The following is a 17,740-nucleotide window of genomic DNA, read 5'->3' on the forward strand; positions in this document are numbered from 1 at the left end:
GTTTAAGAATTTCACTCATTAAAGGTGTGTTTGAGGATAAGCCTTTGCAAAAGATTAAATGTAAATGTAGTGTAGTACTTACTACAAAATCACTGGCGTAGAATTTTGATTTCATTTTCGATGAAAACATGTGCTTTTATATTAGAATAATTCCAAAGATCTCCAAACTGTGAAAGAGAGAAAAAATCATTTAAAGTAAATTCATCCTTTTTCTCAAGTTTATTCACCATTTCATTTGGGGTGATCAACATTGACGGAAGATAGCAAACATGCAATGTGACAGGTTTATTTCAAATTAAAATACTGTTGGGAGTCCTTAAAATCGAGATTGTAAATATTTAAAACCAGAATCATTTTATAAACAAACAATAAATGCCATATGTTGTGTGTGTATTATGGTGTAAAAATGTTAAACATTCAACATTTGTGCCATGACTGCTGGAAGTTAAAATAAAAAACATGTAGTGTGACATAAATGCATTCAGCTGCATAGTTCTGATATCTAAATCATGAAAACCATGCCTAACTCTGGTTAATTAATTAGGGAAAAAATATAATACTACATAATAAAAAAAATGAAAAAAATAGTCTTTAGCGCCCTCTAGCGAGATTACTGCTACATAGTGGAAATTAAATTATCTCCAAGTTCAAATAGTAACTGATTTTTGTTATTTAAAAAACATTTCCGTTCTTAGAAGTTTTATTACAGTTTCTTTGAACATTTTGGTCATAATTCCAAAAGCTAAATGTGGTGCAAACACTGCACTCCTCATTGAAGACATCAAATTCCAATGGTGATTTATCATAGGCTAATTTTTTTTTATCTTTGGAAAAAAATTGCATTTGAATAGTGATGGGCATAATTTTTTAAATCAATAATGCTAGGCTATTTTAAAAATATATATAAACTTTGGCTTCTGTCTTCAAAATGAATCATAGTCTGTCCATATATTCTACAGCTAATGTCAAGACCTTTGTAAACCAATGACCGTCTAAATGACCTGAAATCATTAAGTCTTGGAAAAAGAACAAACCAAATGACTCAGTAACAACAGGTAACATGACTCACAATTGTTGGTAATAGCAAGTGGCAACATGTTATTGTCAAAGGGAAGGGTAATTTACTAACAGCCTTAGGGAACGAATTTAGAAAGCAAACAGAAGCCTGTCAACCAATGTCGTGTATGTAAAGGAAAACTGTAGAGACGACATTAGGCAGAAAAAGTGGCTGTCCAGCACAGTATAAGGAATCCTGCCCAATTATTAATTTTTGTTATACAGTACTACTTTTCATTTCAATGCGTAATTAAGAAAAGGGGTTGTGTTGTGTTCAACTGCAACAGTTGCATTGTACAAATGAATAACCAGTTACTGCACGATATGAAGCTTAAAGATGGGATTTTTGTTTTCTGTTTGACTGTCTATAAAATATAGCATGTCAGAGAAATGTTATTAAGACACTTAGAACTGTTTTAAACCATGGAAACAATGCATATGTCTCCTTCAATATTTAGTCACCAGCAAAACTTTTTCATTACCATTTTTTTCCTCTAACAATTTTGACATGAAAGCATCAGAGGGAGGAGAAAGATCACCGTGTCACACTTTTCATTTCACGTACAAATATTCAGACGTTAGATACACGACTGGCACGCCTTTTAAGACTGGCACGACGTTAAATGACGGTACAGACATTCGTTGAATTGCACAACCGAGCAGACACTGTAAACCAGGGGCTCTCAAATGTGGTGGGTCCTAGGACCCCTCCCAGGGGGGAGAAATTTCACCTGTCGCTAAATGAACATGAATATCAAAATACTGTTAGAATGATGTTTTTGGAAGATGGCAACTCAAATGAAAGTGGATGTTTCCAGGGATCCAGGGACCCCATTTTGAGAACCGCTGCTGTAAACAACAAAGACTAAGACAGAGACAAATAACTCATTTAATGGGCGAGTCAAGAATCTCCTGGTAATCCTGCCTGACGGCCTTGCCCACCCGGTACAGCTTGAGCCCGGTGAGCGTGAAAACGCTGATCACGATGACCAGGCCGCCGACCACGTCGTACACGGAGGGGATCATCCTCAGCACAATGAGCTGAAGGAACATGGCCACTACGATCTCCAGGTGCTGGACGCTGCTAACTAAGGCCGGGTGGAACTTGTTAAGGGCGTAGTAGACGCCCAGAAACGCCACGGTGGAGCAGATGCAGATCCCGATCAGATAACCCCAGGTCTCACCGTCCAGGGGAATAATGGGCTCCTGCATGATGAACATGGTGGATGCGCCCCAGACCGTGCCCGTCCAGCCGAAGGTGAAGAGCGCCGTCCACATGCTCACCCGCTCCTTGATAGCTCTGTAGACGATCATGGAAAGGGCAGCGGTGAGACCGGCCATCACCGTCATGGTGTAGCCGAAGGCCTCCTTCCAAAAGGTCAGCCTGGACTTCTCCTCGTCCGCCACGTTGGGCACCATGACCAGGCACAGGCCGAACACGCTGCCCACCACCGTGACCACGTCCGTGTACGCCAGACGCTCGTCCAGCAACAGGAACGCCAGCACGGCGCTGAAGACGGTGGTAGAGGCTCGCCACATGATCGTGCCGTTGCTAGGCGGCACGATGGCGAAGGAGGTGTAGGCGCACGTGATGGAGATGACATTGCACACGCCGTAGAAGAACAGACGCAGCCGGTAGCCTTTGGGTCCGAATGGCGCCTCGTGGTGGTAGAAGACCACTAGGATGGAGAGCACTTGGATCACCGAGCGGATGAAGAGCAGCTCCAGGGAGGGCACCTTTGAGCGGTCCGCCGCTAGACGGGTGATCAAGGCCACGCAACCGTGAGCGACCGCCGCCCCGAAAAGAGCTGTCCAGGTCACCCTGGAGGCGAGCACGTTGGCCTCGCCAAAGCTGGCCAACTGGCCGCCGACTCCTTTGTCCCGCGGGGTGATGGGTGGCTTAGCTTGGGTCTCCAGGGTTCCAAACAAAGTCCTCCCACTTTTGCTGTCAGAAACCAGCCTCTTCCCCGTGTTGGCTTCGGCAAACGCGCCAAAGTCTTCAAAGGAGGGGGCGTCGTCGTAGCCTTCGTCGCCCGGCTGGGGGAAGTGGGTGGCGTACTTTACCGTCACCGCGTTCGGGTGAATCTTGACCCGCTTTTTGGAGCCGTGCTGGAGCGAGGGTGACGGCACATCCATCTCTTTTCAAGTATCCAAGTAACTTACACCTGAAGAGATGCGGTTTAGGATCATTACAATGTATTATTTATTATATGTGCAATAAACATGTCTAAAGCATAATGTAATAAAAAAATGTTGGTTTTTGGGGAGGCTCAAATAAATGAATCAATTTGATCAATGAGTGAATTGATGAACAAAGTTGTTGATGGTGGGAATTATAAATAGATTAGGTGCATCTGTGTTCATAGCCTTTAAATTAGTTCAGATCTACATTAGCATTTTTCATCTTGCGTTCTTTGGGTGCATCCTCGCCCACACAAAAAAACAGCACAGCTGCTGACACACTAAAAAAACAAATTATGTAAAGCACATGTACCAAATCCAACGAGATCCATGCTGCCATCTTTTTTTGTGCCCACCCGTGACTGTCTACTGAATATTTTAGGGATTTAGCTTCATCTTGTAACATTTGAGGGTGTTTCTGAAATAATTTAAAAGTTCAAATAGTGAAATTTTTCACCGATTGAATGTAAATATATTTTGAAAACTGTTCCTAGTATGTATTTTGAGTTTATCATGAACAAGCATAGACGTGGCCATCATTTTTCATGACTAAACGTCCAAATAACGGCGGCCCGGCGGTTGAGTGGTAAGCGCATTGGCCTCACAGTGGGAGACCTGGGTTCAAATCCAGGTCGATCCACCTGTGTAGAGTTTGCATGTTCTCCTTGGGCCTGCATGGCTTGTCTCCGGGTACTCCGGTTTCCTCCAACATTCCAAAGACATGCATGATAGGCTGATTGGACACTCTAAATTGCCCCAAGGTATTAGTGTGAGCGTGAATGGTTGTTTGCCTCCTTGTGCCCTGCAATTGGCTGGCCACCAATTAAGGGTGTCCCCCACCTATGGCCCAAAGTCAGCTGGGATAGGCTCCAGCACCCCAAGTGACCCTAGTGAGGATAAAGCAGTTCAGAAAATGAGATGAGATGAGATTAGAGACGTCCAAATAATCAATAAATGTTGCCCTGAATACATTTGGGAATGAATGAACATTTCAATCCACAATTTTTCTACATTTTCATGAGTAATCGTAGTATTGTTATGTGTTGTGTCTATAGTGTATACCATGCAGCCTCACATAAGAGTGTTGAGGTTGATTCAGTGTGATGGGGGTTGACATTACATAACTGCAGCACACACATGCACAATAAGAATGTGGCCATTTATAGCATGGTAATACTATGAAAATAAAAAGATAAAAAGTTGAGAGCTAATGAGAGCCTTCCTCTAATATCTTTTGATTAACATTAATCTTTCTGTCTTGTAAAGCTCAGCATGAAGCCCACAAGGGGGCAGACACATGCCTCCTTTATAGTACAGTTCAGATCAAGCTTTCATTACATTGACAAAGACCTCTTAACAATGAGAACAAGTCCATTTCATTTTTTTGAGAAGATGCAAAATCCATTTTTTTACAATCTGGGCCCACTGGGTGGGCAATAAAAAGACATTGCTTTCTAGGAGGAGGCAAGATTCAATTAAAAACACATTTTCCATACATGTTGTCTTTTCATTTTGAATTTTAGGGGGGGATGGTTGGAGGGCGGCGTAAAATATGTCTTACCTTGAATTCTTTAGACGTCTCCGGGCGTCATAAAAGCTTTGGCGTCATTTCTCGCCACAGCCATTTCTCCATCTTCAGCCCCTCCGACGAGTGGAGTGGAGGACGGCGCGCGCCTGAGAGGTGGAAGGGGAGGGGGGCTTCTGGCCGCTGGGTGCGCGCACTCCTCTTCCAATTCAACATGGAGCTCTTCGGGGAGGATGATGACGAGGATGAAGCGGAGTATCTTCTGCTGCTGCTGATGATGCAGATGAAAACGGAGGATGGGGGAGATCTTGGGGGTGGGCCAGGAGGGGGTGTTTGCGTTGTGTGGCCCCTCCTTTTCTTGTCGTTATACCTGGACCACCTGGCAGTTTGGGGGCTTTTTGATGATGAAAATATGATGCATTTTAATGGGCTCATCTGAGATTTAAAATGCTTCCTGATGTAGATTATAGATATAGATAATAGAATCTAATCCACAGGTGTCAAAGTGGCGGCCCGGGGGCCAAATCTGGCCCGCCATATCATTTTGTGCGGCCCTGAGAAAGTAAATCATGAGTCCCGACTTTCTGTTTTAGGATCAAATTCAAAATAAAGAATATAGATGTGTATTAAATTTCCTGATTTTCCCTTTTTTAAATCAATAATTGCATTTGTTTTAAATCCAAGTTCAAAAAGCATTTCATCTAAAAATAAATATCTAAAATATATTTTCGGTTTTCCACTTTAATATTAAACATAACTTTTAAAAGACGTTTTCCCCTACTAAGGAAAAAAAGCTCAAATAAACATTGTTCTAGATCTATGAAAAAAAACTGAAGGTTTAGGGTTTTTGAGCTAGTTCTTTTAATCCGATTTTAAAAAAATATTATGTCTAAAATGGTCTGGCCCACATGAAATCGAGTTGATGGGGTGTTAGCCATAGTAAAAAGTTTTAGATTTTGTGTTTTTGATCATGAATTTTAAAAATTATGTTCGGTTGTCACTATGTGAGTGCTAATTAGTCTATTTTGTGATGTTGGTCTCATTCAACTGCAGTATACAATGCTACTTTTTTGGTTTGGAACATATGAAGTGGTATTTAGTACTGGAATAATTCTTTAAAGCAATGAGGCTTCATGAAATGTATTTATTGAATTAATTTTTTAAAGCGGTTTGTGAATTGAAAGAATATTTTGAATCAAAAAGAGCTATTGTGGAGAAGTGGTCACGTTAGCCTGGCGATGACCAGTCAGTTTCTGGACCCACTGACCTAGGGCAGAAAATGATTGATCTAATTTTAGTGCTTTCAGCCTACTACATCAATAAATTTACAGATGGTCTTTCATCACTCAAGTAGCCGATGCATGTCAGCCCATCAATATCCTCAGATAAATATTTTCATCCCTGCTTTAATGGTGACGAATCACTGACATGTTCAATGCATCTCCTTTATGGTGGCAATAATTGAAAGGGCATCTTAAGGTGATTTCACCGCTGAACCTTAATCTGATCCCATTGGATTTATTTTAATTATGTCTGATGAGAGGATTATCGCAATTATTTGAAGATGTCGTCAGACATCAGGGAAATCTTGAGTCATTTTAGTGCTTGTCATGAGCTGCAATTATTTCTTTAACTTAAACTCTAAGCTTTACAAGGCAAAGTTATTTTTTTTTTATATAAAAATATATATTTGGCATTTTAGTTGCTAAAAATTAAAGTTTTAGTTTTAGATTATGACTGAAGGTTAGAAATACAGACAAGAAAATGGAAATTTTGGGGTAAATGGCAAATATGGATTATCTTCATAGACTGGATAATATGAATCATAGTCAAGTACATGCAGGCAAAAGTCAGCACTATCTAAATGGGGGCTTTTTAAAAATGCATGAAGGGAGGAGGATTCCAGCAATCCCTCTGTGAAGATGTTTTTTCCTGATATTTATATCCCGCCACAGTAGCACAAAGAAAGGGAGCTTCAGAACTGGATTCTGTCACTAACACTTATATGCCAAAAAGATTAGATAAATAGTACTCAATAAATTAAAGTTCTGAGATTTTTTAAATAGAAATTACAACCACTGGATCACTTGAATGGACACAGTTATACATAGCGATAATATACTTGCTTTAAGTAACTTTTGTTGGATATGGAAAGAATAATTGACTACCTACATAATTATAATTAAAATAAACTACTCACTTAATACTCACGCAATAATTGGATATTCATGGATTTTAATTCAAGCCTATATACCACTGGCAATTATAACCCGAAAATTGGAGCTTTTAGTTCTAATTGAACGAGCAGGAATAACAATGATTCAACAATGATTCAATGTGGGATTTGAGAAGGTACAACGTGTTATACCTTCTCAAATCCCACATTGAATCATTGTTTTCGCTGGCGCACTTTTACCCTTTTATCGACCCATTGTTCAGCTTCAAAGCGAGTGTATTTCACTCAGACATTCAATCTGACATTCATTGCTTTTCTCGGCGCTGTGAGAAAACACACTCGCACACACACTCCCCAACTCAAGCCGCCACATAAAAAATACAGGCTAAAAATAAGGCACCCAGCAAAGAAAGCACCTTTTCCATGTTAGGTTCCCTTTCTACTTTCATAGGAAATTCCATTGGAATCCACCTCCTGCCCACCACTACAATTTCAGGAGGCACTCATTGTACCCACACACAGTTCAAGGTAGCCCACAACCGTTATTGACTGGCCACTCTACGGTCATTATCTCACTCTTCTCTTTTGGTACCAGATGGAACTGGTCGACATTGGCGCACAATGCAATTCCGTACGTGTGTGTGTGTGTGTGTGTTAGCTCTCGTTTTTCTATCTTCACGTGGCAGAAACAGATGGATCACACCCAGGAGGCAAGGGGTGAAAATGGATGAAAAATGGTAGATTCTAATGGTTGTGATTAGTAGGACTACGGAATACAAGGATGGCGGAGAAGCTGAATGTAGCCAATCAATAGTGCAGGATTCTCAATTTTATTGATTAGCTGTAAATTGTGTGCAGCTCTTGAGGAACATGCATGGAAATTGTTCTGTATTTGATTTTGGAGTTTCCCCATCATTTTTCAAATGAGGCTCACAGCCAAACATGGATGGGCTCATTATAGAGAATTGCACTAAGTTGCTGATGAAGTGGGGGAGCAAAGTGCTTCTTTCTGGCTCAGTTCCTTGTGGTATTGCAACCTTGGTAGGGCTGAGCTGCTTGCTTTTTATATTTTTTTATTTATTATTTCTAGTCTCTTATTGGCTGTCTCTAGGGCCCCGTTTAATGGGGGTGCGCTTCACGCAAGCAGGCAGTTGTCAACGGGGAGGGGGGGATCTGTAATAGAGCAAGCTAGAATGTGACGTTCGGGATGCTGCGTAAGAAGCAACGCTTTCGGTAATCGGGTCACATGGATTTTGAGCTTTTTGTATTTGGGTGGTGTAACGAAAGAGGTGAGCGCAAGATGGAGAGGAAGGGCGACATTGATGTCTGTGGCCAAATTATGCATGAATCATGAATTAAGCCAAGCTGGTGTTTTGTTTTATGTTATTTAACCAATTAGAGCATTGATGATGGCGTAAGAACAGATCATACGGAGTGGATTTCGGGGTTTTATTTTGTCTTTGGCGTCAGTTTTAAATAAATCATCTCTCAAAATCTCCTTTCTCGCTTTAAATGAATAGGAACTAAATCAACCTGGGAATGTTTTGGAAAAAAAGAACTCAATGATATTATTACAACACTAATATTGCTTTTTTTCCCCCATCACCCACAGAAAGAATAAGCCTACTGGAGCAAAGCTGACTCACTGCGGCAGTTTTAATGTGTTGAATATCAGGCTGAAAATAAAGTATCTTTTCTTATGTCACATTATTTTTGTATGCAGAGTATGTATGTATATATGTGTATATATGTGTATATATATATGTGTATGTACACGTGTGCATATGTATATATATCAGCAACACGCTTATTTATTTATATATTTATCCATGTATTTATTTATTAACTTACTTATTACCTATCTATTTATGTCTAAAATGCGTTTCCTATTTCTGCATCCTCACCCTCTTGCTACTGTGACAACAAAATTTCCCGAATTTGGGATGAATAAAGTTATCCAATCCAATCCAATCCAATATAATTATAGTCATCAATGATGTCACATCTATTTCTTTTTTATTTGCATTAATCGTCGAACGTTTTATGCGGAAATGACATTTAACTACATGTGTGTGATGTATCGCATAATCTTACACCTGCTCTTTCCATTATCTTTGTATCGTAAAACTGCCATGTGCATTTGTGTGTGCTGTCGTGATGACATTATAGTAATTTTAATATTGGATCAGAAAGAAAGATAAAAGGCGTCATGTCCATATTGAACAAAGCAAAGGAAGATAAGCATCTCAGCAGGATGCCCTAAAATTGCAAAATAACACAGTAATTAGGTTAAGAAAAAAAGGATGACGTCGAATAACTGTATACTTGAGAAGAATCCATTATTTTATAAGGCTGAAAAAAGGTCATCCTTTGATTGAAAGGTCTGGGGTTTGATTTTGGAGTCACATTTTTACAACAAGAAGGATTTAAGGTACAGTAAAGGGTTTTCAAATCATTTGAGGACATCACAACCAACCTAACGAGGGTGTGTAGACTATTTCTATCCACTCTAAATGTCCTTGCATGTCAAAGTCAGGGGTGCATAGTGCAGGAAGAGTCATAAAAAGGCTAGGGGAGCATGTGGCAGCTCACGCACCCTTCAGGCAAGCTACAACGGTCCCGCCCATTCGATAATAAGCTACTTCCTTTCCTCACATCGTTGCTGCGCCTCACACTGGTGGTCTAAACAATGAGACCGCCTCGCCTTCTCTTTACCACCAATATTGACCTTTTTGTTTGTTAACGGCTGACGATTTATCAGTCACTTTGTGATTTTTTACCAGGCCTTTCAGTGCTGCTTAATTACTGCCTCTGTGTGGATGTGTGGTTGGCATGGCAACAGGTAACATCAGCATCAATTAGAGCTCACATTAGGATCTCTATAAGAATCTTTTAAAATACATTAAGTTTGAGGGCTGAAACAGCGTGCCAGTTGGTGTTATAAATTGAGTACAATTACTTTCGATTAAGTCTGTATTAGGTGTCTATGTGAACAAATTCTGTAGATGCCTTGCCACTGATAATTTGTAAAAATTTAAAAACGGGGATCTAGAGGTGTTCCGAATGAACCAATCATGCTAAACGGGAATGAGTTAGAATTTCAAGTCTCTCTAATTACTGCAACTCATTAGCTGTCCAACAGTCCGAATTTAAAGTCTCTCTAATTACTGTAACTCATTATTTGCCATTGCCAGTGATAGACATACAATCCAATTGATTGGGGAGGATGGAAGTGAATGATCATATTTCAGTGCCTTTGTCGCATCCAAAGCTCTGTGGTTAATTCGAAAAACCCGTTCTGAGTGTCCATTTGTGTGTTTTGCGTGTGTAGGAGGAGCAAATGATTGATGGGACCGTAGTGGAAACACTTGAGCACACATACGCCCAGGTCTAACCTCATTACACGCACACACACCTGGTTTTTGTGTTTACTCCTCTCACTGGGTAAGCAAAGTCCTTTTGCCCTACAGACCAGTCCTCTCATGCAATCACCGTCATTACCACCCAACGTCGTCATCCCACATCCGCTCACGAGCATGCTAATAACCACTTAACGTCATGCATTAAAACACAAGATGGTCACTGATTTGATAGCGCATTAGTAGTCTATGTGGTCTCCAGAGAGGCGGCTGATTGCTGTCTGGCTGGACCTGATAACAGCTTTGTATATCCCCCAAACTAGGGCTCAATTGATGACTCATACTTGAAACCCAAAGTATCGCACATTACAAGAGGGGAATAGTAAAAATAACACTGTGACGTGGGTTGGGTTGGGGCGTGCTAATAATATCCATCCAAGATCAGGCCACAATATTAGGTACACCTGCACCATGTAATGAGATGGAAAACAACACAAGTTTGACTAGCAGTTATCCAACAAAGCCTAAAATGTTAACCTGTAACCATCTGTTTGTTATCTGACTACTGTAACAGGTGGTCAGCTGTTTTTTTTTCCATTAGGGGCCTCATTTCACACACAAAAATGCCCCCAAATGTAAATACCGATAGTGGAATTGTCTCAACCACCACTATTCGACATGCACCACGACACATAAAAAGACATTTCTTCAGCTATTAGGGATCGGCTTTTATATTTTAAACACACAGTGGATGACAAATCACGTGATTCACTTCTGTGCTTACAAATAAAGCTTCAAGTGTGCCCCTCCACCATTTTGAAGACACCTGACAGTATGCCACAGGTTTGTCAAACCATGATTCATTTCTAAAGGCACTCAAATGTCAGCTATTGGTGAATTGTGTAGTGAGTGCTCTTCTGTATACCATGTACACACACACATACACACTCTACTGTATATACAAAGTATATGTAGGGCAATTGCTGGCTTGCACTGTCCCTCCAGGGTGAAACTTGGCAGAAAAATGAGGTTAGCTTTGAGAAGCAGCCAATCCCCACCCAACACTGTGCACCCACATCGGGTCAGAACCAAGCCCGGGCATTGGCGGCGGTGTCACGGGAAATATGTCACACACTCTGCAGAAAAAACATGTTTGGTTGAAGGGTGGCAGAAGGGATGGGTTTGAGGGGGCTCCGCTGAGGCGTGTGAACTGACAGTTGCTTTTAGATGTAAAGGGCAGCTAAAGGGCAGTTAGAAGAAAAGTCAGCTTTTGAATTGTGCTGTCCTCACAAAACATTCATTAAGACCCAATTTTTTAAAAAACTAAACTAAAAAATCCTGGGGAACCTCAAGCAACATGCTGTCTTTTATCACAAATGAAGTGTATTTTTTGCCCCAGACCTTAACCCTATTGAGAACCAGCGAAAAATCCTAAAATTCAGATTTACAACAATGAATGGCAGTACGAGTTACAGGCAGAAACGATGTACAAAATTATAAATTCAATTCATGAGAAACTTAGTGTTATCCAACTTGTGCTTTTGCGCAAATGTGATTATATATAGCTGGTAGTGCAAATGTGAATGGTTATTTGTCTAAAAACGACAAGGTTGTCGACCAGTCCAGTACGTTGTTTATCCCCTAACATAAATTGTAATACACTCCATTTATTTTCCTAATGAGAACAAGTAAACTGATGGGTCAACATTCTAACTCGTAAGTGATGTTCTCAGAATTAATGAGAATAACAAGCGGCAACAAACAAATAAGACTGTTGCCATGAACGCCTTCAGGCGTTGTTTTGGGGTCTCTTACAGAGCTGTCGGTAGCCTGCGGTTGTAATGACGACACCAGACAAAGACTAGTCTACTAATGAATTTAGGCCTTGGAGAATGAATTTGATTAGAGGCATGGAAAACACACTGAGGCACTCATTCCCTGGCTGTGGTAGTTTGCTCCATGTTGCACAACACTAACTGCCTGGCAGCACATGCACAGCCACTCTGCTTTTGTTTTGTTTGTGTTTTGTTCAGTGGGATTACTAACCATCCAACCCCCCCTCAGTGGGAGACATAATTAATCCGCTGCTGAAAACTTAGTGTGGTAGGAAGAAAAGAACTCATACTCAAACTAGTTTCGTTATTTTTGAAGGCGTGAATTATATCCAAGATGACAATTACAATATAAATTAATAAAGAGTGTTGAAAATGGCCACTATGATGGGTGTTATTGTGTACTTTTGCACAAATTCCTAAAAAATCTCCAAATGGAGGATGACATTTTCATAACCTTTTTGCCTCGACTTTGACTTCCCCTGTTTTATTGTTCCACTGTAGCTAGTTAATCTCATCCGCAATTTGTTACGCTGCAGAGACAGACGTGAGGCGGTGTTGCTAAACACGATGCTGGTGCCTGTGAGTTTGAAATTAAGCCGAGATGACAAGCGGGTGCAGATGCGTCATCGCTTCCTTCGAAACACTATAAACATTATAAAGGAAAAAAAAACACTGAGCACGCGAGGTGGATGAACAGTTGTTACGGAGGTTTCTACCCTAGCCTCAGGCTAAGAATGCTATGTTGCAAAGCTGCAAGGGCAATGGGAGTGCAAAATAGTCCTGGAACATTTTGCTCTTTGAGAGTAGAAAAACCTACAGTACAATTGAATGCCTTCTATTTGACGTGCGCAAATTATTGAACAATGATCTATGAGGAGTAGTGCTCTAAATCTAGAGTACAATACTTGGTAATAAATAATTTCATGCCTAAATGGACATATGCTATGGCTGTAAAAAAGTCTACTCTAATATGAAAAATGATTTATATATATATATATATATATATATATATATATATATATATATATATATATATATATATATATATATATATATATGCATATACATGTATATATATGTATGTATATATATGTATATATGTGCATATATATATGTATATATATATATATATGTATATATATGTGTATATATATATGTATATATAGATATGTGTATATATGTATATATATATATATATATATATATATATATATATATATATGCTACCTCATAGCAAGGCAGCAACCGCACAAAATTTTAAATCAACAAAAAAAATGAAACAACAACATTTGGTGTACTGACATAAACATAAATAATTAAGAAAAGGTAGTGATAAGAGGGTCAATGATGTATTATGTTTTTTGTGGTCCTATATAAAAGTGTAAAGCAAGTTGATCAATCAACTTGTCTTTGATATCCTTTTCAGGAGCTCAAGATGTTAAATTGGAAATGTTGGTAATAAAACTAGTGGGTTTAACATCTTCTGAATTGGCCACTTGGGAGACGAGATTCCAAAAACATGATTAGAAACCACTTAACTTCACATGTTAAAAATAATTCTGAAATTGTAAACTACATAAGTAACACTAACCCATAGCAATGCAGAAAGGTGCAGAAATCCAGTATAGTGACTGCTCAAATGCAAAATGAGAAGCTATAGGCTCTTCTTTACAGATTACGACAAATCCTTTGCATGTTTCAAGACCACAAGCCTTTTCCCTCGATCTTGTAACATCCCTCCTTTCACCCAAGAAGTTCCCTGCTAAATAATTAAGGTTTATTCGCCTCCTTTTGCTCCATCTCACACTACCCTATTCCTCTTCATGATGGGTGTCATCTTGGCGGCGTGACAGAAAATTGGGGGAATTCACATGTTATGGATCAAATGACACGCTAGGAGCATAATGCAATTTCAAGACAAAAACACTAACGCTTTATAAATGGATTATAGGATTTTGTCATGATTTTTTAACAGGTATAACAGTCTAGCTTCATCATGACCCAGTCTTTTGTATTTCAGTCAAAAAATAAGATGTTTTACTGACACCTGGTGTCTCAAGTCGGTTTTATAAACTGCTGAAAATTGTACTGAAATTTGAACTTCTAACATCTTGCTTTAGGATAGAGAGTGTTTTTTACGTCAAAATTCCTGTCCCTTCTGTATCTTACCTTGTACTTTTAGCAACTAGAAAAAAAATATTATTTTGTGAAAACCGTTTAACAAAATTACAGCACCATTTAATTCTGATTGCTTAACATCTCATTTTGTCCACTAAGGCTTTTTTTTTCTGAATTATGGAGTGTTTAAACATATGTGCACTTACCTCAGTTCCATGCAAGCACAACAACCAGTTGAACACAATTTAAGTAAATGATCATTTGTGTTTTATGGTTTTGCAGCAGCGCTTTACACAGATTTAACAGAAAGTTCAATAAATAATCTCTAGTATTTTGTTCAAAATTGACAAAAAAACAAAAACGAAAAATGAATCACATTTTTAAATAAAATCTTTAGGAATTAAATATAATCTCTTTATGTATATGAAGTGGAAACCGGGCAAAAAGGCAATTCGGCAGATGCCTAAGATTGCAAACAGTGTACTTACTAAATGCTAACATTCAAAGAAGTACGATATTTTGAGGTAACGTGCAAATTAGCAAATGCATCAAGAAAGAAGCTCCACCGACATGTCATGGCATCAAGATTCTAAAATAGCCTCGGCGAGTCCCACCTCTACATCCGATAACGTCTCTGTGGCAGTCACAAGACCGCCACAGTCCTCCTTGTCATGGTCAACATCTTGGACCTTTTCACTTTTCAGATTCTCAGAGTTGAATTCCAGAGATCTTTGGGAGATAGATGAGGATTCTGAAAAGAATTTCAACAAACAGGTTATTTAAAATAAATCACTTGTACTATTTGTTTTACCCTGATGTCGTAAATGTCATAGTTTATCTTGCAAAAATTATGAGACACTTTATAGAAAATGTAGGGGGCCCTCTAGTGGATTATCTGTAAATTGCATAGAGGAGCCAAAATATGCATTTACATAAATGCAAATAGACTTTGTTGTGTGTGTCGGAATCCATATAATGTAATGAAATATATTGAATTTAATTTTTGGGGTGATGATTATCATATTTTGAATAAAATTCAACTCCACTAAATTACTGACAGCAATGCTCACCTGCATTGTCTTCATGATTGGTCGACAAAGCAAATTGGATCAAGTCTTCGGTTGACACTGTATCAGGTTGATGAGGAGTCAATGTGTCTAGGAAGGAGGACATTAAATAAATAACTCCTTATTCGGCTCAATTTGAAAAATGTGTCATCCAAAATATATTTTAAGCCCCACAGGTTATTTACCAGTGGGACTAATTTAACCCTTTTATTAAATCAAAGTACTACGTTCTGTAAAAATGCTACTCAATTAAAATTGCATTTCAACCTACCACATTCCGTTGATTGTTTGATTTCACACAGATTCTGCTTTGAAAGCTTGTCTTCACATAGCAAAGGCACCTGGGAATAGAAAAAATATTTACACCAACCGAATCAAAAAACAAACAACTTCATTCCAAATGAGGCGTACCTTGTCATTGTCCACTTTGGATGGAGGTGGACGGGTTGGGATGCGGTGCAAATAACCATAGCCAATACCACAACCTAAGCTAAAATATAAACATAAAATAAAGATGTATTAAAAAAATCAAATAAAACTGCAGAAACAAAATTCCCCTGCATATCATGACATATTTACAGAACGCGTCTGCAACAGATTGAGAATATGGCTCTTAAAGTCCCCTATATGGTTTAAATTTTATTAAAACATTGTAAATGCAAATGTACCTTCCTTGCCCTCCCCAAGTCTCGTTGGGAGTCACCACCACTTCTCTGCACTGGTCACTCTGCGTGTTGTACACCAGCAACTTCAACTGTTTTCCCTCATTTGCTTCAATTAAGGAAAAGAAGTCATCAGACTGAAAAAAACACACAAAAAACTTAGTTGCCTTAAGAATGGAAGTTTGCCCGTAGATGAAAATAGACATACGCTCTGCAACAGCTGATCAGCACCCACGATGAAGTCAATGTTCGCAATGAGGCCAGCAGAGTCTGCGGGAGATTCAGCCTCGACGTCCTGGCAACAAAATGGATTATTATTGTGATGATCAACTTTTGGTGACGTTTTTTGTGAGTTGATGTGTGTTTTGGAGTGAATTTTAATGACTATGCTTTGTCCGTGCTTACCAGGACATGCCAGACATTTTCAGCGGCCCCTTCAAAGCTGCAGAAACGGACGGTGGCCCCCAGCAGGCCCTGTCCTCCCCACATATTACCGGGGGTCACCTCCAACTCCCTCATCCGTTGCATCTTGCTACTGTACACTTGAATCTTCACGGGCTTCTCCACGTTGGCCTTCAGCAGGTCTTTCAGCAAGTTGCCTTCTTTACTCTGTCGAGAAAAAAGGGATGCTAACACAAAAGCACTTCCTACCATCGTATGGTTTGATGCTCATCGTGTTACACACAAGTCTTGTGTTCCCAATGGAGATGATGAAGTCAAAGTATGGCTCCAAACCAGCTTTAAACGCAGGGGAGCCATCTTGAATCTGGAAGACAAACAAAAAGAGAAATCATAGTGCATGAGGAAGTTAGCATTGAATTTAACAGATTAAGTTATTACTTTTTTGTACGTTTTCTGACATATAATCATGCACTCATTTATAACGACGATCATGATCTTAACGCCTGAATTGCTGAATTTGATATATGCCATATATAAGTGGCCGCAAAGGCAAACACGGACATTGATGTTAATTAACATCTTCGTACTACAAGCAGCGTTATAATGAACTATAATAACTATAGCAGAGTACTTAGATGACACTTTAAACGAGTGCAGTACATAAGCAGTGTACAACTTCAATTAAGCATACACCTAAATCCAATTAGAGCTAAATTAGTACGTACCCCGTGAACGTGGTAGCCACTTGTAGCCTCCCCGTCGGTCAAAAAAGAACCTTGGATTAGGCCCATTGCTGTTGTTTGGCTCCGATAATAACGTCACATTTAGAGTCATAAGTAGCAAAGCTGGCGGCTAACAGGACGGGAAGTCTATGGTGGGGACGGCCGTTTGTGGATCTTCAAGGGAGGAGTAGTAGATGCCAGGAAAAAAAGATGAGCGCTGTTGCTCAAAGATCGTTTGCTCTTGCCTGTGAAACGCTGTTGCTGATATATCGCGAATAATAGTTATATATACCTTCAAAAGGGTGAAGTTAGCAAGTCTTAGAGATTTAATACTAATATGTGAGTAAACATTAGGGATCTGAAAAGTAAAGGTTAGACATCATACCTGGTATTCGTGATAATCTCCTGCCACATATTTGTATAATGAACAAATCATTAAAAGTATAACCCCACAAAGTTTCAAAATAGTATTATTTTCAGGTATTATGGAAATCAGTTGAAAATTGAACGATCAATAGTAATTTCAAGACAGAAAATGGCTGAAAAGTGAATGGATATTTTGTGTGTGCTTTAATGTGACTAGTCCAGTTAGACTTTTGGGTGACTGTTTTAGTGCAGTGAGCAACTATAGGGTCTC

General features: G+C 39.3%; 2 protein-coding genes across 4 annotated transcripts; both read right to left on the reverse strand.

Moving 5' to 3' along the window:
* Nucleotides 1–82: 82 nt before the first annotated feature.
* On the reverse strand, nt 83–17,314 carry LOC144092033 (Golgi reassembly-stacking protein 1-like). Of its 3 annotated transcripts, none has more exons than XM_077624794.1 (10): nt 16,820–17,050; nt 16,665–16,745; nt 16,385–16,588; nt 16,188–16,274; nt 15,986–16,116; nt 15,729–15,807; nt 15,589–15,658; nt 15,321–15,407; nt 14,865–15,001; nt 83–167 (listed from the first exon to the last, which is right to left on the reverse strand). In XM_077624794.1, the coding sequence occupies exons 1-10, from the start codon at nt 16,958–16,960 to the stop codon at nt 90–92; spliced, it is 1,095 nt and encodes a 364-aa protein (XP_077480920.1). In that variant the 5' UTR covers nt 16,961–17,050; the 3' UTR covers nt 83–89. The 3 variants fall into 3 exon arrangements, with proteins under 3 accessions (XP_077480920.1, XP_077480919.1, XP_077480921.1); XM_077624793.1 differs by lacking the exons at nt 83–167; nt 16,820–17,050 and adding exons at nt 4,809–5,030; nt 17,107–17,314; XM_077624795.1 differs by lacking the exon at nt 83–167 and adding an exon at nt 5,887–6,029 and having other exon boundaries at nt 16,820–17,049.
* On the reverse strand, nt 205–3,192 carry slc35g2b (solute carrier family 35 member G2b). The gene has a single exon (XM_077624792.1). It carries the CDS (start codon nt 3,190–3,192, stop codon nt 1,942–1,944), a length of 1,251 nt encoding a protein of 416 aa, XP_077480918.1. The 3' UTR covers nt 205–1,941.
* Nucleotides 17,315–17,740: the final 426 nt, after the last annotated feature.

Source organism: Stigmatopora argus, chromosome 17 (genome assembly GCF_051989625.1).
Source record: "Stigmatopora argus isolate UIUO_Sarg chromosome 17, RoL_Sarg_1.0, whole genome shotgun sequence".
NCBI lineage: Eukaryota > Metazoa > Chordata > Actinopteri > Syngnathiformes > Syngnathidae > Stigmatopora > Stigmatopora argus.

Excerpts from the sequence above, each read along its gene's own strand:
- LOC144092033 (XM_077624793.1), bottom strand. The coding sequence starts at position 17,172 with ATGGGCCTAATCCAAGGTTCTTTTTTGACCGACGGGGAGGCTACAAGT. Across the intron at positions 15,659-15,728 it reads CCAAAGTGGACAATGACAAG|GTGCCTTTGCTATGTGAAGA; the intron begins GTACGCCTCATT and ends TTCTATTCCCAG. Across the intron at positions 5,031-14,864 it reads AGACGTTATCGGATGTAGAG|CAGCAGAAGATACTCCGCTT; the intron begins GTGGGACTCGCC and ends CATCATCAGCAG.
- slc35g2b (XM_077624792.1), bottom strand. The coding sequence starts at position 3,192 with ATGGATGTGCCGTCACCCTCGCTCCAGCACGGCTCCAAAAAGCGGGTC.